Source organism: Pristiophorus japonicus, chromosome 13 (assembly GCF_044704955.1).
Source record: "Pristiophorus japonicus isolate sPriJap1 chromosome 13, sPriJap1.hap1, whole genome shotgun sequence".
Lineage (NCBI taxonomy): Eukaryota > Metazoa > Chordata > Chondrichthyes > Pristiophoridae > Pristiophorus > Pristiophorus japonicus.
Window position 1 is genome coordinate 38,239,531 of NC_091989.1, and position 27,656 is coordinate 38,267,186.

At 43.9% G+C, this 27,656-nt stretch overlaps 1 protein-coding gene across 1 annotated transcript; it reads right to left on the reverse strand.

The window, feature by feature from the left end:
* Positions 1 to 1,829: 1,829 nt before the first annotated feature.
* On the reverse strand, positions 1,830 to 26,453 carry LOC139278522 (angiopoietin-related protein 5-like). Its single transcript, XM_070897376.1, has 7 exons — positions 26,165 to 26,453; positions 20,088 to 20,180; positions 14,138 to 14,180; positions 12,386 to 12,477; positions 9,019 to 9,139; positions 3,530 to 3,715; positions 1,830 to 2,440 (listed from the first exon to the last, which is right to left on the reverse strand). Exons 2-7 carry the CDS (start codon positions 20,157 to 20,159, stop codon positions 2,142 to 2,144), a joined length of 813 nt encoding a protein of 270 aa, XP_070753477.1. The 5' UTR covers positions 20,160 to 20,180; positions 26,165 to 26,453; the 3' UTR covers positions 1,830 to 2,141.
* Positions 26,454 to 27,656: the final 1,203 nt, after the last annotated feature.

Here is a 27,656-nt window from a genome sequence, read left to right on the forward strand (position 1 = left end):
AAATGGAGAAAAATTGCAAAGTGCGGCAGTACAGCGGGACCTGGGGGTCCTGGTGCATGAAACGCAAAAGGTTCGTATGCAGGTACAGCAAGTGATCAGGAAGGCCAATGGAATCTTCCCCTTTATTGGAAAGGGGATGGAGTATAAAAGCAGGGAAGTCTTGCTACAGTTATACAGGGTATTGGTGAGGCCACACCTGGAATACTGCGTACAGTTTTGGCTTCCATATTTAAGAAAGGATATACTTGCTTTGGAGGCAGTTCAGAGAAGATTCACTAGGTTGATTCCGGAGATGAGGCGGTTGTCTTGTGAGGAAAGGTTGAGAAGGTTGGGCCTCTACTCATTGGAATTCAGAGGAATGAGAGGTGGTCTTATCGAAACGTATAAAATTTTGAGGGGCCTTGACAAGGTGGATGCAGGGAGGATGTTTCCACTGATGGGGGTTAGAGTTAGGTTAGAACTAGGGGGCATAATCTTAGAATAAGGGGCCGCCCATTTAAAACTGAGCTGAGGAGGAATTTCTTCTGAGGATTGTAAATCTGTGCAATTTGCTGCCTCAGCGAGCAATGGAAGCTGGTTTATTGAATAAATTTAAGACAGATAGACCGATAAGGGGTTATGGGGAGCGGGCAGGGAAGTGGACCCGAGTCCATGATCGGATCAGCCATGATCGTATTAAATGGCAGAGCAGGCTCAAGAGGCTGTATGGCCTACTCCTGTTCTTATTTCTTATGTTCGTATGTAAGTTCTCAGTTTCCATCTCTGTTCTTAAGATGAACGGACTGATCTGTGGCTTTTCAGGGTTGGCCTGCAGATGATAAGTCTCACAGTAGTTGGTTAGCTCAGCCAGTACATAGAAAGGAGCGTTTGTCGCGGCCCCTGTCAGGTTTTTTTCGCCTGTGAATCCTACAACGCAACTTTCCCAACTTAAATGGGTGACTACAAAATTCTACAGAAAATCTTTGAATTCTGCATTGTTTTAGTGAGCACTGTTTCAATATTCTGAAGGAAATCCGATCAGTTCTTGATATAATAATGAGCTAAGTGCTGAGTGTTTCTGTTTGTTTAAATTATCATTTTAAAGATCAAGTTCTGGAAAAGCAACTTGGCATTGACAGAACAACTGGTTGTGAAAGCAAAATGGGCGACTCATAATGATTGCTTAGAGAATCATGCATAGAAATTGAATAGTTCAATCCAAGCAAGTGATTTTTGTCCATCTATCTGATTGGGAAATTTCCATTCCTAAATTGGAGGTGATTGTAGCATATATAGGGCATTCTTGCCTCTGTTTTGACACATTTTCTGTACTATCTCTCCTACACTACTCAGTTAACATATTGGTTTTAGTTCAAACATGACAGATTATGGGCACCTAAAATAGAGCTATCAACCAGCATTACAACATGCAATTGGGTAAAAGACTACTGACTTAAACACTGGTAAATGTTATTAAAAATAGAATGACTATAACATTAACAACAAGTGTACAGTATTCCACCAAATTGTAGAATGCACAATTGTGCTCATGGCAAGGTACTAACCTTCATTGCAAATTGGGTATGAGCAGAACTGTATTACCACAATTGGAGAGTAAATTGCTGTAGGCTGGATTCAGAGAGGCTTCAGGTGTGTGCAATGACCCAAGAAAAGCAGCAAAAAATTACCTTGCAAAATAATTCCTCTTCCAGTCCTATATCTGTGATACAGCTTTACCAAGTCAGGCTCAGCTGATACCAACCTTGCTTGGAGCTACCAATCTTCAGTTTTACAAATTTAAACCAGATGGAAGATCGTTGAAAATACTTTGTGTTAACTAAGAAGACATGTTACAGTTTCTTAATGATTTTATTTTTGCGAAAAGTACAGGTATTAGCAAGTGTCAGTCACTATAGTTAGATTCTCCTTTGATCAAACAAGTTATGTCTGTGAGGCTATATAACAGTTTTAAAGTAAAAACATTTAAGTTTTATTAAGCTAAACTGCACATTTTTAATCCATCATAAGTAGTTCAATTACAATGTTTACTGTATGTATAACAGCTTTTTAAAAACTGCTTCGGTGATAAGAATTAAGTAAGTTTTACAATTGTAAGATGTTGAAAAAGATATATTTTATTATTAGTCTCCCAATAGTTGAATTTACACCGATACAACTTTTAACTCACAGAATTTCAGTGAATATGACAATTGTTTCCAAGTTTTCCAGTGTATTCCAGATGTCCAGCCAACATTATTATCTTTTGGATGCCAGATCCCATTCAGATCTGCCATTCCACATTGACTAAACCACCATCCGCTACTAAACATCTCACTGCAGCTTTCAATTGCAGTGTCATCAAAGATACAAGGTGTGCAACCATCATTGTCCTGGTCGTAAGTACTGAACATATGACCATTTTGGTCCTCTGTCGGGGGTCCTGATCCTCTGAAGGCATCTCCTGAGCCAAAAAAAAAGTGATATTGCTGTTAACTTTTATACAGTAATAGTCAATATTGAACTACATGTGTAAGGATATCTGTTACCACTGTGATTACATTTAATAAATACAAGTCACATTACTAGATTTCTAGAATTGTTTTCTTAACAAGAATAGAAGAATGGAGCATGATCACCTGAAGCTTGTGGAAACTAGTCTAAAATGCCTCCCTGACCCCAGCAGAGGTGAATTTTGGGTACATTGGTCCTCATTATTTGATATGTAGAAATATAAAACATATTTCCTTTGTTGTAATTTTATAAAACCTTTGGCTAGACAGAATGAATATTTAAAGTAAGGCAATAACTGATGCCTTAGGAGCCTAAAAAGAATAGGTATGAACTTTATTCAATTCAAATGTCAATATTGTTATGAATAGCAATTTATATCCGGCCTGTTAAGGAGTGCTGCTGCTTACACTAGATGTTGTACATCCTTGCCAAATGAGACCAATACTACAAATTGAACCTTCCATGTGATGCAGTGTTACACATTACAGTATTTCATCTCATTTAAATTATTCTCTTTGGTGTTAATGTGGATTATTCACTGCTCTTAATTTGTGATGAATCAAATATTTTGCAAATGCTACGACAACTACCACAATATTAGAAATGTGGCATAAAGAAAGAGACATTTCATTTATACAGCATCTTATCACCTCAGAATGTCCCAAAGCACTTCAAAACCAATGTTGTACATTTGAAATGTAGTCACTTGTCTCTTGGGAAACACGCTGACCAATTTGCAAAAGATGTGAATGTGCAAATCAACTGTTCAATGTTAAATGTGTTTATAAAAGTGAAAGTTTCTGATGTCCGTTGAGGGAAAAATGTTGGTTAGGTCAAGTGCTCTGAATAGTGCCATGGAATTTTCTACATCCACTTAATGGCAGCTGTGGCCTCACTTTACTATCTCATGCAAGAGGCAGCACCTCTGATAATGCAGTAGTCCTTCAGTACTGCACTGGACTACCTGCCTAGATTGTGTGCTCTAGTCCTAAAGTGGAGCATGAACCAAGCTGCGACATCATAACAAAAATGTCTCTACCAGCATTTCCTGAGTAACTTCCCAGGTGAAGTCTGTAATTATTTTTTCCATTGTCAATCCGGAATTCAGAATATTCTGCATACGCACTGCCATTTTCAAAATCCTTTAAATTTACTCGGAGTTTAAATGTCTTGTTTGCCTGGTTAGTCAGTGAATAAATGTTTTCCAATCCCAGCCAATGTTCACCTTATAAAAGAAGAAACTATTAGTTACTGAAACAAAATGGTGTTAGGACTTTTTGTAATTGTTAGTAATTCTTTTTGACAAATATTTCATAGACATAGGGGAGAGTTCTCCAGTTCAGGACATTACAAACAGTGGGGGTGGGGGAGTGATTACAAACAGTGGGGGTGGGTGGTGGGGGTGATTACAAGGTCGTGTTCTAGGCATTTTGTCAGGAGCGGGGTACCGATGCGAGTTGGTTTTGCCCTATTATTTGATCTGAGCTGAGTTTCTGATCCCATATCCTTCATCGCAAAGGCCGCCTGCTTCCACCTCTAACATCTCCTGTCTCTGCCGCTACCCAAGTCCATCTTCTGCTGAAACATTGATGACTTTGTTCCCTCCACACTTGGCTATTCTTTGTGGTCTCCTGGCTAGCCTCCTATCCTCCACCAGAAACTTCAGCTCATCCAAATTCTGCAACCAATATCTTAACCCACACCAAGTGCTCACCTATTACCACATCCTCACTGACTTACATTTGCTACCAATACTCGATCTCGCGACTGTCTAGCATTATTTAAAGTCAGCCCGCACCTCTTAAAGGGAAGGTGCAGTGTGGCTGGAATAGGTGCGGGGAGTATTTTCAAAAGTGTGCTGTGGAAGATTCAACAATGGCTGACCAAGGTAGAGCGAAAGAATAAAAGACTTACATTTATATAGCGCCTTTCACGACCTCCAGACATCTCAAAGTGCTTTACAGTCAATTATGTACTTTTGGAGTGTAGTCACTGTTATGTGAGAAACGCAGCAGCCATTTGCACAAAGCAAGCTCCCACAAACAGTAATGTGATAATGATCAGATAATCTGTTTTTGTTACGTTGATTGAGGGATAAATATTGGCCAGGACATTAGGGATAAATCCCTATTCCTTTTCAAAAGCGTGACATGGGGTCTTTTACGTCCACCTGGAGGGCGAATTGGGCCTCCATTTAACATCTCATCCAAAAGACAGTAGCTCCGACAGTGCAGCACTCCCTCAGCACTGCACTGGAGTGTCAGCCTAGATTTTATGTGCTCGAGTCCCTGGAGCGTGCACCTAGGTTTCAGACACTGCACGGAGGTATTGGAAGAGGTGGAATAGAGGAGAGATGTCCAGTATCCTTGGAGGCAGGAGGCCCTCCAGACATATGCTCAGGAGGCAGTCAGAAGAGATAGCAATGGAGGTCAATGCCAGGAGTATAGCTGCAAGAACACGGTTGTAGTGCAGGAAGAAGTTTAATGATCTCATGCGAGTTGTCAATGTCAGTGAGTTTATCTTCAAATGCCATATCCTATCAACTGCACAACTGGCCTCATCCACTGCTCAATTCATTATACTCCCATCACCCACCCACCCATAATCTCAATCTGGACTCAACCCTACCATTCATATGCTTTACCTCACTCTCGCTCACTTAGCACTGTTGCAAACTTTACACCCACATTTCACAGCTAGCACACACTGGCAGCTATTCAACCATGGATCACCACATCACCCAAACACATTTCCCTCTTGCAGGAGAAGGTGGCACACAACAGGAAGCTGCAGGAATTAACTAGAGGGGAGGGGAAAACGCACCTGCATGTTTTAACCCCCATGGAGGAGACAGTGCTGGCCATTATGGGAAGGGGCATCGCTGAGGCCATGACTACTGGTGGGGCTGAAGTGATTGATGATGAGGGTATCCTCATACCTAATCGGCCTTCTCTCATCCCACTTCTCCCTCATTCCTCAATCTCTTCTGACTGAGAAGCTGCAGATGGTGTAGGCATGCACTTCTTACTTTCTCCTCCCCTCATCACAACCCAAAGCTTGTCTCTTTTTCAATCCAGTTACCTGGAACCTGCCCAGGCAGCGGAGGAATAGGAAGAAGAGTGAAGATGAAGAGAGCCAGTCACTCGATCTTACATTGCAGCCATCAGCTCAGATACTGACACTGCGCATAGTTTAGAGGATAGCTTAGAGACAGGATCCGCACATGGTGAGATACCGGGCACAGGTGCGCAGGAGCCAGAGCTGAGGGAAAGGATAGCACAGGTGCCAGCTTGCCAGAAGACGAGGTCACACATGAGTTCTGCTGCAGAGGGCACAGATGAGGACTTCGATGCGCCAGGCTACAGAAGAAGGCTGATGGGTCTACACAAATGCTTGGTGCACAGAAAGTCGGCGCTCAATGTCAAGGAGCACCAATTTGGTAGAGGGCTTTGTGTAGAGCTTGGAATCCATCCTTTCCAACATGGATGGGATGGTCACCTCCATCAGCAATCTGTGGAATCAACCATGATACAACCTCTGATGGCCGATGTCTCAGCTTCAGCACAAGCATCTTCCACCAAAAGTTTGAGTGCTGCAGTGGAAGCTCAGTCTGCTGCCACCATGACTCTGGATATCAGTATTCAGGGGGGCTTCCAGGGCTTCACAGCACTTCAGCAATCTGTTCAACAGATTACTAGGATTGCTTAGGCACCACTCTGCAAGAATGGCAGTAGCTCCATGGAGTACAAACCTGCTGTCCTCTCAGGATGACAGTATTCATGCTCCCACCCCTGCCATTAAGTCAGTGCCCTTGCTGTTGGAGTCTGAAGCCGCGCCTTCTGAGCCCAGAGCTGCTCAAGGTTGTCCTCCAAGGCCATCTGCAGTCTTCTCAACTGTCTTCCAGTTGCAGCCTTCCACCAGCCATGCTGTAGCCACTGGGGAAGCCCCTCATAGGAGCACTAGGAGAGGCAAAGACACACGGAAGACAGGCACTAAGGGAATCCACAAGGATGATTAGTTTATTTTTGTATGCATTATGTCATGGTTTAATTTATAAATTTGGATTGCAATTTGTATTTTGTGTTGACTTTTATTTTTGCATTTTGGGAAAGAAGACAATGTGCTGATCAGTGATAGAGGAAATGTAAGGAGTGTGGGACTGTTGGTGAATGCGGAGTTGTGGTTGAGGTTATGAATTATTTGATCACGTACAGCCTGGACAAAAAGGGGCTGTGTATGTTGTACCCTCCTTTTCTCTTCCTGTTCCTCCTCCTCCTCCTCCTCTGTTGCCTCCTCGTGCTCCTGCTCTTCAGTTTCTCGTCTGATTGATGGTGGCAAGGGTTGTTCCATCATATCGGTATGGCTGTGCAGCATGCTGCATACAACCACAAATCTTGAGACACATTCAGCTGAGTACTGGAGGCCTCCTCCAGAACAGTCCAGGAAGCATTGCTTGAGGATGCCAATGCTGTGTTCCTTGTGGCAGCATAGCTGTCATTGTATGCCTGCTGTGCACATATGCATGGGTTCCAGACTGGAGTCATGAGCCATGTCATAAGTGGATACCCTTCGTCACCCGGTATGCACCCTTTGATTTGCTGTGATGGTTCAAATACAGCTAGCACAGAGGACTGCCACAGAATGAACAAATTGTGACTATTGCCAGGATACGGGGCATTGACCTACATGATGCACTGCCTATAAAACCTATAGAACCAATGGGAACCTGTTCAACCTTCGTTGCCTCCAGGCTAGATCCAAGATCATCCCATCCACAGGCAATGCTGTCCTTGCCCTGCTCTGGGGTTGGAGTTCTGGCTACAACAGTTGACAGATTTCATTCACAATCTCTTTAGTGAAGCGCAGACGTCTTAAGCATTGATCGTTGCTAAGGTTCAGGGAAGAGAATTGCTCGCTAAAGATCCTCTGGGGGATATGGCCTTCTGATGAGAGCCCTGCTCCCCCTCCTCCTTCTTCTAGCAGCTTGTCCTGCTCTGAGTGGCCTCTGCTCATTCTCCCAGTCATGCTCAAAGCCAAGAGGAATCCATACTAGGCCACCCATATTTGGAAGCAACTGCTTTCTTCACAAGCTTTTAAACAACCAGAAAAGTTCTTAAACACCAGCCAGACCACTCCCTGCAGACTATTGAAAGTTTAGTATGGAAACGCTAATGAAATAGGTTGAATTGCAGCAACTGCCAGAATAAATAGTCCAGCAACGAACCTGTAAGTAGTTCATGATCCTTTCATGTAGCACTGGTGGGGGGTTCTTTATGCCACTTAACATTGTGTTCCAATATCATTATCATCATAGGCAGTCCCTCGAAATCGAGGAAGACTTGCTTTCACTCTTAAAATGAGTTCTTAGGTGGCTGAACAGTCCAACATGAGAACCACAAACTCTCACAGTTGGGACAGATAGTCGTTGAGGGAAGGGGTGGGTGGGACTGGTTTGCCGCACGCTCTTTCCGCTGCCTGCGCTTGATTTCTGCATGTTCTCGGCGATGAGACTCGAGGTGCTCAGCGCCCTCCCGGATGCACTTCCTCCACTTAGGGCGGTCTTTGACCAGGGACTCCCAGGTGTCAGTGGATGTTGCAATTTATCAAGGAGGCTTTGAGGGTGTCCTTGTAACGTTTCTTCTGCCCACCTTTGGCTCGTTTGCTGTGAAGGAGTTCCGAGTAGAGCACTTGCTTTGGGAGTCTTGTGTCAGGCATGCGAACAATGTAGCTTGCCCAGCGGAGCTGATCAAGTGTGGTCAGTGCTTCAATGCTGGGGATGTTGGCCTGGTCGAGAACGCTAATGTTGGTGCGTCTGTTCTCCAGGGTGTGGCCCTGGACAATGTGGACCATTTCCCATACCTCGGGAGCTTCCTATCAACAAGAGCAGGCATTGACGACGAGATTCAACACCGCCTCCAGTGCGCCAGTGCAGCCTTCGGCCGCCTGAGGAACACAGTGTTTGAAGACCAGGCCCTCAAAACTGCCACCAAGCTCATGGTCTACGAGGCTGTAGTAATGTCCGCCCTCTTGTGTGGCTCAGAGACATGGACCATGTACAGTAGACACCTCAAGTCGCTGGAGTAATACCACCAACGACGTCTCCGCAAGATCCTGTCCAATATGCGAGGTTAAGAGAGGGTGTAGGCGAGGGTGGAGTTTTAGGAGGCCTCGTAGCATCCAAATAAACGGGTTTCCCAACCAAAACTACCCCCTCACCCGCTTATGAAACCAGCCTCAGTCAATATATGGGCCATGGAGAAATTTCAAAAATGCAAAGGAAAAAAATCTAATTCTTTTGAAGCCTGACAATAGAGACCTGGATTGTTGCCAATGTGAAATATACAGGGTTTGATCTTTCTAAGTATACATTATGTATTTCTATAAATTCTAACTGAAATGACAAAAGGAGTTGATTATAGAATTATCAAGGTTTCTTTTCATGCTAAAATTATTAACAGAATTATAAATTATGTATCTTATTTATCTGTTGAACCTGAGAAATAGTAACCAAAAATAGAGAGTACTTACGGTTAGATTTTCCAAATCCCTTCTTGTATGCAGCCCAACCTTTGTTATAATTCAGGGAATCTAAACCATTCCTAACTTGGAATATTGTCCATCCTTTACCATCCTTCATGTCACAGAATACCTATAACATGTATTACAGAAAAATAAATTATACAGTATGTTGTAGGAGAAATGGCCTAAGAATTTCCTTAACTTTGTCCTCAAACTGGAGTCAGTGGTCAGATTGAATGTAAACCAGATTTAGGCATCATTAACTCCTAGACATAAACTAAGTGGTAAACCCCAAATGGTTTCTTGATGAGTTAAGGTGAAGGGTTAAGGATTTGTCTGCTGCATCAGGATATTAATCCCAGTGTTCTTACAATGTCTACTGTAAAATGTATCTAAATCAATCATTAGGAACATTAATAACTTCAAATGGCACTAACAGTTTCTCTTTTCACCACAAAGGACATTTACTATAGTTCAAATTTAAATGTTACTTTATTTTGGTTGTTGTATTGCATAATTTTAATAGCCATGACATAAGGGATTTGAACTGTTTCTTAAAATAGAAAATGAGAATACTGAAACCTTCATCATCATCATAGACAATCCCTCGAAATCAAGGAAGACTTGCTTCTCAGGTAACTGTACAGTCCAATACGGGAATTACAGTCTCCGTCATAGGTGGGACAGACAATGGTTGTAGAAAAGGCTGGGTGGGGAGTCTGGTTTGCCGCACGCTCCTTCTGCTGTCTGTGCTTGATTTCTGCATGCTCTCGGCGATGAGACTTGAGGTGCTCGATGCCCTCCCGGATGCTCTTCTTCCACGTAGGGTGGTCTTGGGCCAGGAATTCCAGGTGCCGGTGGGGATGTTGCATTTTATCAAGAAGGCTTTGAGGGTGTCCTTGAAACGTTTCCTCTGCCCACCTGGGGCTCGCTTGCCATGTAGGAGTTTCGAGTAGAGCGCTTGCTTTGGGAGTCTTGTGTCGGGCACGTGGACGATGTGGCCCATCCAACAGAACTGGTCAAGAGTGGTCAGTGCTTCGACGCTGGGGATGTTGGCCTGATCGAGAACACTGACGTTGGTGCGTCTATCCTCCCAGTGGATTTGCAGGATCTTGCGGAGCCACACATCACTGCCCCCACCCTGGTCATCAATAACCACGGCGCGGCCTTGGACAATGTGGACCATTTTCCATACCTCGGGAGCCTACTATCAGCAAGGGAAGACATCGATGAGGAGGTACAACACCGCCTCCAGTGTGCCTGTGCAGCCTTTGGTCGCCTGAGGGAGTGTTTGAAGATCAGGACCTGAAATATGGCACCAAGCTTATGGTCTGTAGGGCAGTAGTGATACCCGCCCTCCTATATGGCTTAGAGACGTGGACCATATACTGTAGACACCATATACTGTACCACCAGCGCTGCCTCTGCAAGACTAAAACCTTATGACATGTGTAAGGCTACAAAAGAAAACTAAGAGAGGCTTTCATAGTTTAATTGGCTTAGACATCTAAACAAATTGGTCCAGATTTTGCAGCGGGTAATGATGGAGAACTGACTGTGTTCGCTGTCATTACCCCTCTGAAACTGACCGCAACTTCAGGATTTAGCACATGCGCATTTAAAGACAGATATCCTGAAGTTGGGGTCAGTCATTCACTGCTCCAATACAGGCTGGACTGTGGACACCCCTCACCCATCCCTCCGCCATTGTCAGCAATCAGAAAAATCAGTGAAACTAACGTAAACTTGGGCCTTTCCGTGGTAATCTCATTGTTAACTACCCCCATTAAATGTTAAGCCTTGTTGGAATAGGTGTAACTGGGGGTTTAACAGTGTATTGACAGCTAAACAACTGTTCTGGCATTGAAAATCTAATTTTTATATTTTTGAAGTGTCAAATTTCGCCATTATGATAAAAATTACAGTTTTTAAAAACCTTTAAAACATTTTTTAAAGTTTGCTCATCATATTTCAGCTTCTACCTTATCCCTTTGTGAAAGGCCCAATCTTTATTTCACTCTAACATTTTTTTAAAGTCTGGATAAAAGCTTCTTTTCATTTCCTTGTTTGCTGTCAGTGAGAATTCTTCAATGTGATTGGCTACTTAGACAGCTTATTGACATCACTGCAGCTCTTCGCTGGGAATTCCCATTACACAGTCCTGCAACCAGTTGCACATCGAGAGACCTCAAAGTTTTCATCACTGAGATCGCGAGAACTCTGTGGGCAGCTTTCTTTGAGGTCAACGTTGTTTTGATTTTTCTTTTGCCTTTGCTTCACCATGGATTGCAAATTACGGGTTATGTTTTCACAAACAAAACCTCCATAATGTTTTCAACTTATTTTAGGTAATTTGTTACTAAAACAACATTGTTTTAATGAATTCATGTTGACTGGAAAATTAGTGTCTGAAAAAATATTTTGTAAAAATAGAGTTAGGTATTCGAGACAAAGAACTCTTATGTACGTGGATATGATCTAGGCATCTGCTCCTATCTGGCCAGGTTAGTTGTATGATGATGAGGTCTACCAATTAAAATTGGTTCCCTTTCAGGACGAGTGTTTTTAGCAACAGTAAGGTGAGCAGACTTAGTGGGGAGAACCCTAAAAAATGGGTTTGGAGCGTGGGGGTAGTTAAATTGTTAAAAATCGGATTCCTGACCTGTACCCGCCTCCAACCCGCCCACTTTCGGTTTTAACGACATCTCTGATCCTCTCTTGCCACCCACACTGCCTCCACGCTCCCCCCAAATCCCACGACAACCTCAATCTTTTCTTCACCCCCACCCCGGTCCTCCAATGTTCCTGATCATTCCCGACCCCCGGACCCAAGATGTCCCCAATCATCTCTTCTCCCCACATCCTCCGAAGGCTGACATCGGCCCCCACCCGATCTTTCCCTCTCTCCTTTGTGTAACCTAGTGCCACAGACCTCCTCGCCCGCAGCCAGCCAGCCTCTCCATCCAGCTGACTGCGGGTAGGAAACAGAGGCTTCAGATGCAAATCTGGCTCCACCGTTAAAGTTGGTAGTGCCTGCAGGAAACCCGTTCTCCCGGGTCTCTCGCCCGCCCTGCGGTGCCCCCAACCCGTCTTCTCCAGTCCAGTGTGTTCAGCTCAACTGCACTTAGTGACAGACACAATAAACTCATTATCACATGTATGACTGTAAATCTGGGGTGAAGTTATTTAAGACATTCTTCATTTTGCTCTAATTTCAGAAAATCTGATTTAATTTATACAAATTATTAGCCAAGAAAAATTACAATCGTTTTTAGATGCACCTGAAAGCAATAAAATTCATTACGATGTTACTGGATCACGAGATTTTGAACACCAACATCCATCTCAAATCAAGTGGATAACAATTATTAGGTACCTGAAAGGGCCTGGATTTTCCTATTGGCTGAATCAAATAGACACCACTTGGTGTATCCGGAAATCGTTTCTTGATATGTGTACAATCATTCCCTTCAAAATAAGAGAGATTTTGAAAATCCAGCTATCAAAATCATGGCTGTGGAGAATATATTGAAATAAAATCAACCATACCAAACTTGATACGCATTATAATTGGGTAGCATACTAGTTGTAGTAAAAATTGTCATTTCACGGTAGATATAAATTACAAGATTATTCTTCAGCTTTTGAAAACAAAAAACATATTCTTAAGGTGCATTGATACATCAGTATTTTCTAGAGTTGGGGGGCTAATATCTACAACAGAATGGAGGGAAAACGTACTTTACAAAAGTAGCAAATCTTTAGGTGTAAAATGTTTTGTTTTCTAATATTCTCTCCTCTTTCCCTGAAACTGGTGCCTTATGCAGAAATCATGTTCCACAAGCATCAGCATCTTTCCAGTATATTGCCCAAGTGGCTATTCTTCATGTTGAGCCGACAAAACCTAATTGTTCAGCGTTACAGCTGATCCTGAGCCTGCCTGCATCCGACAGCCACATTTTCCACCAGGATCCCGAGCCCACCTCTAATGTCCTACATTGACCTCAGCTAGGATCATACAATTCAGCGCTGACTCAGGAACAATCCTGGGTCTCCATGGTCTATCTATCAATATTACACCACATCATGCAAATACACCCACAGGTTTAAAATGTACTCCAATAGTTTGGAAAAAGATTACAATGATACAGTTGTGTCAATGGAAGCTCATCCAATTTCCATTCAGCTGTTATAAAAAATAATTTGTTACAAAAATAGGAAAGGTGTTGCAGACACCTTTATAAAATTTCAATTGAGGAGTACAAGTAAATGTAATTTGTGATATGTGGGAGAAACAGATTTTTTTTTAGCAATGCCACTTTATGGAAACTCAATCTCAAAATAGATATGGGAGAGGGAAGATTACAAGTGGTAGTTGATCTCCATTAGACACTAAATCTGTTTCCATTATTGGTCAGTCAGGAGATAATTCCCTGCAATCTCCTGTATTCTCCTCGCATCCTAAAACATGATGCTAATTTCATCCACCGCACAAAGGAGAAACACTGTCTGAACTTGCCACTCAACCAACTGACGTACTCACGCTGAATAGGAAACTGGAAGGATTGCCATGAAATCCCCTACTGTCACCCCACTTCCAACAAATATAACAAAATCCTTAGGAAAATTTGTGATCTTGTTTATTTCGTCAGAAAAAAGGTTTGTGGCCATTTTCTGTCACACGTGTGCTGTATATTGAAATGTTTCAAGATCACAAAGTGGAAAATGCAAAGAAACACAGAAGCAAAGAACAAGCATGAGAAGCAAAGTGAAAGGAAGTGATATACGGTACAAAACTTTGAATCATATTTTCCTCCCTAAATGCTCACAAGTGAGAACCTGCCAAGAAAACTACAGAAAACTGTTGCTTCTTGAGTTTGTACTTCTGAATTTATATCGAAAGAATAACCAGGAATGCAGAAAAAATAATGCATTGTACAGGAAACCTCAAAATATATGGGAGCACATGGGGTTGAGAGATAGCACTTTGTTCTTCTGTTGTGAATGGTAAAGCTTTTCTACAAAAACTGCAGAGGCCAGGAAGGCTGAGATTTTGTCCGTGGAGTATGTGTTTTTAACTGTCTCTAAAGCAAAATAGTTTGCAGTTTATGAAGTTTTGCTTAAATACCTTTCACGTTAGTAGGTAGATTTACATTCTCCAGCACTTTTTCCTAAAAGAAAATGAAATTATTAAAAAAAACTTCGACTGATTTATTCATAGCAGCCAGTGCTTACTCTTACTGTAGAGATGGAAAGACACCGTGCATGCTTCTCAAAATCACTTTGACTGAAATAAAACAGATAATGATAGAAATACAAAGTAGGCCCATCATCACCTGTACAGGTGTTCAGAAGATGAGTCTAGAACCAAAACTTTAGCCAGTCTTTTTTCAGATGTTAACGGAACTGCTAATAATTCCAGCACTTTTAATATTTATTTGATATTTTCGTACTGAGCGGTGTTGCCACCCTTTGTAACGGAGAACAGATCACAAACTGCCAGTAGTCATACACTACTCAACCATGAAAAATTGAAATAGATCTTAATTTGAAAGTGAAACATGTTAATCTTTGGATTAGTGGAGGGTCTAAATGGAGTGTTATTGCTTTTATTATTTGAACGTTAGATAGTACAACATCTGCAGTTTTAGAGCTTTGTTGCAAGGATTTTTATTATTCATTCGCGGGATATGGGCATCGCTGGCAAGGCCAGCATTTATTGCCCATCCCAAATTGCCCTTGTGAAGGTGGGGCAGAGTCTTGTCTTTACCACCTGGGTAGAGCACAGAGAGGAGAACCTGGCAGGGAAGTTTACACACCACTTAAACCCACCAGATTTCCTTTCCTTTAATTTAAATGAAAGGAATATCAGGCAGGTTCTGTTACCCGTGTATGACCCTCCGCATCAGATTTTCCTATCTGTCCCGGCACGCTTAACGGCCACAAATATGACCCTGACTGCTCAGATGCAACAGTTGAGGATCCGGTTATGATCTTGGTGTGAACGTAGAGATCTGACTTAAGCACAAGCGATTACTATTGATAGGTCCTTACAATACAGTATAAATGCACACGAGGCTCATGCTTGAGAGAAGGTCAGTCTGTGACCTGTCCTTTATTCCTTAGCACTCCAAGTGATGAAGGTGGAGGGAGCTTCCCCTTTTGTACCTGGAGGCCCAGGTTAGGAGTGTCTCCCACCTAGTGGTCATTGTTCTCACAATGTACAACTTAGATCAGATTATACATGGGTTACAAAGCTGGTTGAATACATGACATCACCTTCCACCGCCCCCCCCCCCAAAGTTTTATTGGGATCACAGGTTGAGTCTCTCTGGTGGTTTACGCTCCCTTGTAGAGCGCCTGAGTTGGGGCTCCGGTTGTTGGACACAGGCCTGAGTGTCTGCTGTTTGCGGTGCCTCAGGCCTATCCAGACTGCCCACAGTGACTGGGCTCTCCTCCACTTGGTTCTGGTGTTCAGTTACCTGTGGAGGAGTGAACTCTATATCGTGTTCTTCCTCTGCTTCTTCTATGGGGTTGCTGAACCTCCTTTTTGTTTGATCCACGTGTTTGCAGCAGATTTGTCCATTGGTAAGTTTAACTACCAGAATCCTATTTCCCTCTTTGGCAATCACAGTGCCTGCGAGCCATTTGGGCCCTGCAGCGTAATTAAGGACAAAAACAGGATCACTTACATCAATACATCACGCCCTTGCATTCCTGTCATGGTAGTCATATTGTGGCTGGTGCCTGCTCTCGACAATTTCTTTCATGGTGGGGTGTATAAGGGACAACCGGGTTTTGAGCGTCCTTTTCATTAGCAGCTCTGCGGGTGGAACCCCTGTGAGCGAGTGTGGTCGGGATCTATAGGCCAACAGGAGGCGTGATAATCGTCTTTGTAGGGAACTCCCTTGGATTCTGAGCATCCCCTGTTTGATTATCTGCACCGGTCATTCTGCCTGGCCGTTTGAGGCTGGCTTGAATGGTGCCGTTCTGACATGGTTAACTCCATTGCCTGCAATGAAGTCCTGGAATTCTTGTGAAGCACGGGCCATTGTCGCTGACCAAGACGTCCGGTAGACCGTGGGCGGCGAACATTGCCCGTAGACTTTCTACCGTGGCATAGGATGTGCTTGAATTTAAAATGTCACACTCGATCCATTTGGAGTAGGCGTCTACTACAACCAAAAACATTTTTCCCATGAAAGGACCTGCGTAGTCCACATAGATGCGTAAACAAGGCTTGGCGGGCCATGGCCAGGGGCTAAGGAGGTTTCCCTGGGCGCATTGCCCAGCTGGGCATACGTGTTGCACCTGCAAACACAAAGTTCCAGATCTGCGTCTATCCCTGGCCACCAAACGTGTGACCTGGCAATTGCCTTCATCGTGACAATGCCCGGGTCATGCCCAGGTACAAAAGGGGAAGCTCCACCCACCTTCATCACTTGGAGTGCTAAGGAATAAAGGACAGGTCACAGACTGACCTCTCAAGCATGGGCCTCGTGTGCATTTATACTGTAAGGACCTATCAATAGTAATCGCTTGTGCTTAAGTCAGATCTCTATGGTGCTCATTGTGGAGTTCTCTGATGAACACCACTCTGCCCATCTGAGGCATGACTATGCAGTTTCCCCACAGTAGGCAATCGGCCTGAATCGAGAGTTCATCCCTGTGCCTGTGAAATGGTTTAAATTCCTCAGGGCATGCCCTGTACGTGGCTGCCCAGTCCCCATTCAGGACACATTTCTTGACTAGAGACAATAGCGGGTCTCTATTTGTCCAGACTTTAATCTGATGGGCTGTCACGGGTGAGCCTTCGCTTCCGAAAGCTTCAACAGCCATGACCATCTCAGCAGCATGCTCGGTAGCCCCCTCAGTGGTGGCTAGTGAGAGCCTGCTGAGTGCATCGGCGCAGTTTTCGGTGCCCGGTCTGTGCCAAATTGTATAGTCATAGGCAGCTAACGTGAGTGCCCACCTCTGTATGCGGGCCGAAGCATTTGCATTTATGGCCTTGTTGTCGGCCAAAAGGGATGTTAGGGGTTTGTGATCTGTCTCCAGCTCAAATTTCCTGCCAAACAGGTACTGGTGCATTTTCTTTACAGCATATACACATGCGAGTGCCTCCTTTTCTACCATCCCGTAACCCCTTTCTGCCTGGGACAGACTCCTGGAGGCATAAGCTACCGGCTGTAACTGTCCCTTGACATTGACATGCTGCAACACACACCCAACACCATAGGATGACGCATCGCACGTTAACACAAGTTTCTTACATGGGTCGTATAGTGTTAACAGATTGTTGGAACATAACAAATTGCATGCTTTATTAAAAGCCCTTTCCTGGCTGTCCCCCCAGACCCATTCGCGACCTTTGCATAGGAGCATGTGTAGTGGCTCTAGCAGCGTGCTCAATTTGGGAAGAAAGTTACCAAAACAGTTCGGGAGCCCCAGGAACGAACGCAGCTCCTTCATGTTACGGGGTCTGGGTGCTCTCTGGATCGCTTCCGTCTTGGACGCAGTAGGGCTGATCCTGTCTGCTGCTACCCTCATCCCCAGGAATTCTACCTCTGGAGCTAGGAAGACGTACTTCGCCTTTTTCAGTCGTAGCCCTACCCGGTCCAGTCTGCGTAGCACCTCCTCCAGGTTGTGGAGGTGTTCTTCAGTATCGTAACCCGTAATGAGGATGTCGTCCTGAAAAACCACCGTCCTGAAATCGACTTGAGGAGGCTTTCCATATTTCGTTGGAAGATCGCGGCGGCCAAGCGAATCCCGAACGGACATCTGTTGTACTCAAACAACCCCTTGTGTGTCGTGATGGTGGTCAGCTTCTTCGACTCACTCGCCAGCTCCTGGATCATGTAAGCTGAGGTCAGGTCCAATTTTGAAAAAAGTTTGCCACCGGATAGCGTCGCAAAGAGGTCCTCCACTCTCGGTAGCGGGTACTGGTCTTGGAGTGACACCCGATTGATGGTGGCCTTGTAATCACCACATATCCTGACCGACTCATCCGCCTTGAGCACCGGCACAATCGGGCTCGCTCAGTCACTGAATTCGACTGGCGAGATGATGCCTTCCCTCAGCAGGCGGTCCAATTCGCCTTCTATCTTTTCCCGCATCATGTACGGCACCACTCTGGCCTTGTGGTGTACCGGCGTCCGGGTTGATGTGAATCACTACCTTGGCCCCCATGAAAGTGCCGATGCCAGGTTGAAATAGTGAGTTAAATTTGTCCACGATCTGTGAGCATGATACTCGCTCCACAGAGGAAATTGCATTGACATCGCCCCATTTCCAGTTCATGACAGCAAGCCAACTCTTCCCCAATAGTGCGGGACCGTCCCCTGGGACAATCCAGAGTGGCAACCTGTTCTCCGAATCTTTGTGGATCACGACTACCGTGGCGCTGCCTAGCACTGGAATGATCTGCTTTGTGTAAGTCCGTAGCTGTGCGTCAATTGGCGATAATTTTGGCCTCCTGGCCTTGGACGCCCACAACTTTTCGAACTGTTTGATACCCATCTGTTTAATGCCCCCGTGTCTAGCTCCACTGATACTGGGATGCCATTGAGGAGCACTTTCATCATTATCGGTGGCGTCCTGGTGTATGAACTGTATACGTGCTCCACATGAACTCGCTAAACTTCAGCTTCCAGTGATTTCCCCCAGTGTTCATTTCTGCAATTTCTGCAGGTATTTTGCTCACCTCTGCAAACTCCGGCTGAGTGTGTGCCTCCACGCCTCTAACATGAGCTGTTGTTTGAAACAAAAGGTCCCTTGCCAGTCGATCGTCCCTGACTGCCCCTGTTATTGTCCTTGAGTGCGCCATTAACAGGTGTTGATGGCCCCATTACTGGCTGCATTGTCCCTTGCAATGGCGTGAATCGCCGTTCAGCTTGCCATTGTCTCTGTCAAACTCCCCCTCTGGGTTCGACTACATGTTGGGGCATGCCCAACTGCCCTTGTCTGCCTGGAGAACTGTGTGCTGCTTTAAGAATGTTGAATTTCTGTCCCAACCATTCCTTAACACAGTACCTCTCGTCTGTTCTGCTCGTGGCCATGCTCGCGTGGTTTAAATCCCAGTTTCTCGTTGCCATTGATAGGTCCTTACTATACAGTATAAATGCACACGAGGCCCATGCTTGAGAGAAGGTCAGTCTGTGACCTGTCCTTTATTCCTTAGCACTCCAAGTGATGATGGTGGGTGGAGCTTCCCCTTTTGTACCTGAAGGCCCAGGTTAGGAGTGTCTCCCACCTAGTGGTCATTGTTCTCACAGTGTACAACTTAGGTCAGATTATACATGGGTTACAATGCTGGTTGAATACATGACAACTATGATGCCACTTAATCCATAATCTTGGAGTAAACAGGCAGCCTTCCTACATCTCTCTCGTGTTGTAGCTGTGTACACTGATATGGAGTAGGCCGTGTCTATGAAATCTAAGATCTGGGGTTTTTCTGCAGTGTGTTAAGCAAGGCTACAAATTCAATCATTGGGCTCGGTGAAACCATGACGTTGCTGACCATAATCAGTTTAAACTCTTTAAAAATAAAAGATTCAACTTCATTAACATGCTTTTCTGGCAACTTCATTGTTTGTTTCCCTTGTTCACTTAATGTGATCACCACATTCCTGTAAAGTTTCCTGATATTGCACCCCTTCCATCAGTGCGTCCCTGTGCTTGGGTCAATGTACATAAGAAGCATACCCTAATAATTTAAATGACCTTGCAAAGTGGGGAAGATCAGGTTAGTGCAAAAGGGGAGATGCAATCTTACTGCTATTGCAATGGGACTGCAGACTGAATCCCAAATGCTGCCTGCAATGTTTGGTCATTCTGATCCATAATTTCACTAACCTCCAGCTCACTTTCCTTCCAATTTTCCTCCAGAATTTATGGACATTATTTGGAGTGATTTAAAAAATAAATAAACATAGCTATCCAAAAACTAATTTTGCCTGTAACTTTGATCATTTTAATATTATTTAAATAGAATAATATTAACTTATGTAAAAAAAAAAATGTAATAACACATTTTCACATTAAGAATGACGCGAAGTGACAAACTGTGAAATTCTTACCGTGGAGCACATTGATTGGAGGCAAGGGCCCAGAAATAGTGCAATGTTTAGGAAAAGGACTACTGGCTGCATTGCTGGGGATATTACTTTCCACTGATGCACAAAAAGAAAAGACAATTCATTATAACACCGAGATAAGTAGTCAAGAAATAATTATAAAATGTTTGTGTAGGTTCAGAAATAAGGACACCATTTATGAGTCGGGTAAGAAATGCCTCAAACATCAGATTAGACAGATAGAATCACAGTCAGTGATAAGAGCAGTACAATCTTAGACAGGTGAAGTGGTTGCAGAGTCTACCGAGAATAGCAAGGGTTCCTGGTGCTTTTATTTTTTATGAAACAGTGCAGCCTCACAATTTAAAAATGTGTTTTTTCCTCAGACAAGATCAACCTTCCATCACTTTCCATTGAGCAAAGGGGATCTGCCTCAAGGAGCTTAACAATGTAATTTCAACATTGCTATCTCAAAAAGTAGCTGGTGTAGAAACTGTATTTTATATGCCCTTCAAAAGCAATTTGGTTGCATTACTGCAGAGAACATTATGTCCTTTCCAAGTTGTCAGCTTTAGCTCAGTGGTAGCAGTCTTCTGTCTGAGTCAGAAAATTGTAGGTTCAAACCCTACTCCAGAAATTGGAGCACAGAATCTGGCTGACACTTCAGTGCAGCACGAAGAAAATGCTGCATAAGTATACAAGAATTAGGAGCAGAAGTAGGCCATACGGCCCTTCGAGCCTGCTCCACCATTCAATAAGATCATGGCTGACCTTCGACCTCAACTCCACTTTCCTGCCCAATCCCCATGTCCTTCAATTCCCCTAGATTCTAAAAATCTATCGATCTCAGCCTTGAATATACCCAATGACTCAGCATCCACAGCCCTTTAGGGGTAGAGAATTCCTAAGATTTACAACCCTGTGAGTGAAGAAATTCCTTCTTATCTCAGTCTTAAATGATTGAGACTATGACCCCTAGTTCTAGACTCTCCAACCAGGGGAAACAACCTCTCAGCATCCACAGAGGTGCCGTTATTTGAATGAGACATTAAACCCAGGCCCAATGTGTCCTCTCAGGTGACCAGAAAACATTCCGTGGCACTATTTTGAAACATAGAATCATAGAAGAAGGCAATTTGGCCCGTCGAGTCAATGCCGGTTCTCTGCAAGAACATCTCAGCTAGGCCCACTTCCCCGCCCTTTCCCCATAATGTGATGAGCAGTGAGTTCTCCTGGTCAATATTTATCCATCAGTCAACACCTAAAACAGATTATCTGGTCTTTGCTGTTTGTAGGACCTTGCTGTGCAGAAATTGGCTACCGCGTTTCCTATATTACAACAGTCACTACACCTCAAAAATACCTAACTGGCTGTAAAATGCTTTGGGATGCCCTAAGGTTGTGAAAGGCACCATATAAATGCAAGCTCTTTCTTTCCAGACATCGCAGCTAACTCTCATCTCAGTGATCCACGAAATGGTGATTTGAGTTTTTCCGCAAAGAATCGATGGCTGAATACTCAATTAATTTAGTCAATGAGCATGAGACTCTTAATCTCAGATGCAAAGCTTCAGGGTCCTGTTTGAGCTGTCATTTCTTTGGGGTAGGACAGTAGCCCTGAGCATTGGTGAACCAATGCAAAACACTATGGAGTGGAGGCACAGAAATCCGATCTTCTCCTCCACTGAGTTCATAATCTCAGTCATGCTACAGGGGCAAATACTGAATGGAAGCCCTTTAGGGGAGGTAGGAAATCTGAAGCTGTATCTTTACTGGGCCACCATTGCACACTTCCTGGTAGTTAGACAGAGTTGCCTTAGTGGAAGCCTAATTGTAGGTTGTCTATTTGCCCTTCCAACCGAGAGTAACATACATAAGGGGAGGGAAGAAAATACATTTTTCAATTTAAAAAAAAAAATGTTTCCCGTTGTTTTGCTATTGAAAACAGCTTGAACTCAACCAGGCTGTTGTTTGCTTTCTCTACCAAAATGGATGGACCAGCAATTTCACTGAAACCAATTTTTCCAGTATCCCCCAAGTCACCTCTTTCCATGTAAGTCATTCCTTTAACCATTACCCTTTGTACCAGCTGATTCAACCAGTTAGTTATCCATTTCAAAAACTTTCCGCTCCAAAGCTTCCTTCTTTGTAATTCCCTTGTCAATAGCTTTGTTAAAGTCGGTATATTAAACCTACTGGTTAATGAATGCAATTATATCTTCAAAAAACTGGAGCAGATTTGTCAAACAAAATCTACCACCTGTTAAGCTGCGTTGACTATGTTTTAATCACTCATTTAACCCATAAAATCTGTTTAGTCTTAAACTAATTTTCTTCTCCTATACAACCTTATCAATAGCCAGTCTGTGACTAACGTAGAACATAGAATTTCAAAATTGGATTGATGAACCTAGGAGGTCCGTGAGATCATTAGATTTCCATCCAAAGCTGACATGCCAGACACGAAGGAACCACCAACGATGCCTAAAAAGTGCTGGGACAGAAAGAACTGCTGACTGTAAATGAGCGTACTATGCTTAAACAAAGGGGACTACAGTGGGATGAGGGCAGAGTTAGCCAAAGTAGACCGGGAACACAGACTAAGCGATGGCACAATTAAGGAACAGTGGAGGACTTTTAAGGAGCTCTTTCATAGTGCTCAACAAAAATATATTCCAGTGAAAAAGAAGGGCGGTAAGAGAAGAGATAACCAGCCGTGGATAACCAAAGAAATAAAGGAGAGTATCAAATTAAAAACAAATGCGTATAAGGTGGCCAAGGTTAGTGGGAAACTAGAAGATTGGGAAAATTTTAAACGACAGCAAAGAATGACTAAGAAAGCAATAAAGAAAGGAAAGATAGATTACAAAAGTAAACTTGCGCAAAACATAAAAACAGATAGTAAAAGTTTTTACCGATATATAAAACGGAAGAGAGTGACTATAGTAAATGTTGGTCCCTTAGAAGATGAGAAGGGGGATTTAATAATGGGAAATGTGGAAATGGCTGAGACCTTAAACAATTATTTTGCTTCGGTCTTCACAGTGGAAGGCACAAAAACCATGCCAAAAATTGCTGGTCACGGGAATGTGGGAAGGGAGGACCTTGATACAATCACTATCACTAGGGGGGTAGTGCTGGACAGGCTAATGGGACTCAAGGTAGACAAGTCCCCTGGTTCTGATGAAATGCATCCCAGGGTATTAAAAGAGATGGCGGAAGTTATAGCAGATGCATTCGTTATAATCTACCAAAATTCTCTGGACTCTGGGGAGGTACCAGCGGATTGGAAAGCAGCTAATGTAATACCTCTGTTTAAAAAAGGGGGTAGACAAAAGGCAGGTAACTATAGGCCGGTTAGTTTAACATCTGTAGTGGGGAAAATGCTTGAAACTATCATTAAGGAAGAAATAGCAGGACATCTAGATAGGAATAGTGCAATCAAGCAGACGCAACATGGATTCATGAAGGGAAAATCATGTTTAACTAATTTACTGGAATTCTTTGAGGATATAACGAGCATGGTGGATAGAGGTGTACCGGTGGATGTGGTGTATTTAGATTTCCAAAAGGCATTCAATAAGGTGCCACACAAAAGGTTACTGCAGAAGATAAAGGTACGCAGAGTCAGAGGAAATGTATTAGCATGGATGGAGAATTGGCTGGCTAACAGAAAGCAGAGAGTCGGGATAAATGGGTCCTTTTCGGGTTGGAAATCGGTGGTTAGTGGTGTGCCACAGGGATCGGTGCTGGGACCACAACTGTTTACAATATACATAGATGACCTGGAAGAGGGGACAGAGTGTAGTGTAACAAAATTTGCAGGTGACACAAAGATTAGTGGGAAAGCGGGTTGTGTAGAGGACACAGAGAGGCTGCAAAGAGATTTAGATAGGTTAAGCGAATGGGCTAAGGTTTGGCAGATGGAGTAAAATGTTGGAAAATGTGAGGTCATCCACCTTGGAAAAAAAAACAGTAAAAGAGAATATTATTTGAATGGGGAGAAATTACAACATGCTGCGGTGCAGAGGGACCTGGGGGTCCTTGTGCATGAATCCCAAAAAGTTAGTTTGCAGGTGCAGCAGGTAATCAGGAAGGCGAATGGAATGTTGGCCTTCATTGCGAGAGGGATGGAGTACAAAAGCAGGGAGGTCCTGCTGCAACTGTACAGGGTATTGGTGAGGCCGCACCTGGAGTACTGCGTGCAGTTTTGGTCACCTTACTTAAGGAAGGATATACTAGCCTTGGAGGGGGTACAGAGATGATTCACTAGGCTGATTCCGGAGATGAGGGGGCTACCTTATGATGATAGATTGAATAGACTGGGTCTTTACTCATTGGAGTTCAGAAGGATGAGGGGTAATCTTATAGAAACATTTAAAATAATGAAAGGGATAGACAAGATGGAGGCAGAGAGGTTGTTTCCACTGGTCGGGGAGACTAGAACTAGGGGGCACAGCCTCAAAATACGGGGGAGTCAATTTAAAACCGAGTTGAGAAGGAATTTCTTCTCCCAGAGAGTTGTGAATCTGTGGAATTCTCTGCCCAAGGAAGCAGTTGAGGCTAGCTCATTGAATATATTCAAATCACAGATAGATAGATTTTTAACCAATAAGGGAATTAAGGGTTATGGAGAGCGGGCGGGTAAGTGGAGCTGAGTCCACGGCCAGATCAGTCATGATCTTTTTGAATGGCGGAGCAGGGTCGAGGGGCTAGATGGCCTACTCCTGTTCCTAATTTTTATGTTCTTATGTAAAAAAACAAACTTTAGCATTGTCCACTTTCTTCAGTTGACAGCATCTCTTCCTGGGTTCAGGATTCAGGAAGATTCACTCATATTTCTGAATGATATTTTGGCAGCTAGCTGGATGGAAAGTTGTGTAGGGACTGCACCCAACTTAATATGGGCTCCAGCAGATCAAGTTCACTGCTGGGAGCACAGTTGATTAAATTAACCTTGGAGAATCCCAAGCAGAGTGTCAATATTTTCAGGAAGTTTCACCCATACATAAAACTTTGAAAACCACCAATATAGAATGGTTATTATTTGATGTGCTTGCTTATTTCAAGCTTACAAGCAGAAACTGAAATGTAGTTATGAATAAGACAAAATATAATCCAATAAATTGGAAACTGTACAGTGTTAGAGATCAAGATCGAGAGAGTAAGGGAATCCATTTTGTACAAAAAGAATCTCTTTATATTCCATTTTATATTTATAGATAAAAGCTTAGAATTACAAGATTGCAAATGTAGTTAACAGTGTCTGTGCAGAGGTAAGAGCAGTATACTATCTAGGCCAGGTTACACATTATTTACATTTCGAGATTAAGTTATTGGTAACCAACCATAATAATACATTCTCTACCTTGTTAATCCTAAACCAATCTGTTAGTCTTGGAACCATGGACATCAGAACGAAAGCCTCGAGTATTAGATGTTTAGAAAGCCCAGAACTCCTTCATATAGACTGGCACAAATGAGTACCCAGAGTATGTGTGGTTATGGAATGCTGATGCCTATATATTAGTACAGCTAGAGGGGTGAGATCGTAGCCATAAATTGGATGAAATCGGAATAGTAGAGAAAGAGAGAGATTGGGCTCAGCTGGCCATTAGGTGTGTTATTGTGGCAGCATCTTATGTGATCTCGGTGTTGGCTGTGATTACATCTCTTCGTTTAACCCTTATTAAACCTGCAAGTGTTTGACTCTGTGTTTAAAGCTCACACTCGGCATAGGTGCAGGACTGCAGCCTATAATATTACAAAAACTACATTTCCAACAACAGCAGTGGTCTTCTGCACCCTCACTTTGTGCAAAAGGAAAGTGAATCAAAAATTATTTGTTTAACATAATAATCTTAACTCCAAAAAGGACCTGACTATAGCAGTAAAATAACTAAATTAAAAAAATAAGGTTTCAATTTTCTATGCCCAAAATTTTGACGAACATAAGTCACTGAACAAAGGAACTAATTCCAAGTCACTGCCCACCACTAGCTCTGATAGTTCACCCTATTTCTTGGACACAGTGTTCTGCCTCAGATTGCCTCGGATGTATTTATAAATTTTTCACTCACGATTGTCTCGAAGGGAAAGCTCAAACCAGAAGATCATTTGTTTATTTTGCACCGTCTCCAATCTTCGCTGGCTTCACTCTGGCGAAAGGCTGGGAGACTCCAGTCAATAGAAATCAATAGTGCTGCGAGGAAAGTGACTGAGGTTCTGGCCGGCTGCAGGAAAAGACAAACCCCAGGAAACAAACATCTCTTTATTCAGAGTCAAGCAGGAAGCTGATATCAGCTGGTACATCTTGGTCTGGCCTTCAAAGTCGCTGTTGCAATGTAGGGGACATTGTGAATTATCATCATCAGAGGCGGTCCCTCGAACAAGGATGACTTGTTTCCACACGAGTTCACAGATGTTTAATGAAGGACCCGATGTTCCAGTCCTGAACTCCAATTGAGGGGGTGGAAGATGCCTGTGCGTGGATGTGACCGTTGCACATCAGCCACCACACGGGCTTGACAGAGCTAAGCCTTTATCCAGTGGCAAGGGATTAACCAGGATGACTGGAGACCTGCTCTGCTGCACGGACCTAGTGCGCACACATAGCGCAATGTGGGCTGGCCTGTGTTGCCCCTGGGCCCTCAGCTGTCCTGGGCCCCCTACCCTCATTCGCCGCACCTCCACCACGATCTCTCGCCACTCCTCCGCCACAAACATTCGCCGCACCCCCGCCACAATCTCTCACCGCTCCTCCACCACAAAAACACTCACCGCATGTCCGCCACGATCTCCCGCCGCACCTCAACACCAAACATTTGCCGAACTTCCGTCAGGACAACCATCAAATCTCAGCCACGATCTCTCATCGCTCCTCTGCCCCGATCATTCGTCGCAATCCGCCACGACCTTCCCGCTCCTCTGCCTTACCAGGGCCCAGCCGATGTTCCTGCCCACGCTCCAAACGCCGACCTGGGTCCTGGTGACATCACCCAGTTGCCCACCTTGTAGCCGCTGCATACCTGTGTCAGCTCGCGCTGGAAGCTGCAGTGGCATGCTCCAGCTCTTATACTCCCGACCTGTGGTGGTGTTCTCTCACAGGTCGGGGTGGCTCACGATGTTCCAGGAGCCCGGCGATCCAGCTCTTTTACTCCCGACCTGTGGTGCAGTTCTCTCACAGGTCGGGGTGGCTCACGATGTTGCAGGGGCCCGGCGCTCCTGTAAGAGCTGTGAATTATAACCAATTGAGAACAGCACTGAAACATCAATCAAATCCTGAGCTCCAGTTACCGCACTGAAAGCTGGCTCACTCGACAGACAAGCACCGATGCTGCTGTTATGCCTTGTTTCTGCTACGCATCCAGCATTCTCCTGTTGATATTCCTAATCATCTTCAAGTTGTGCCAGCTGAATTTTATTGGTCACATAGAAACATAGAAAATAGGTGCAGGAATGGGCCATTCGGCCCTTCGGGCCTGCACCACGATTCAATAAGATAATGGCTGATCATTCACCTCAGTACCCCTCTCTTGCTCTCTCTCCATACCCCTTGATCCCTTTAGCCGT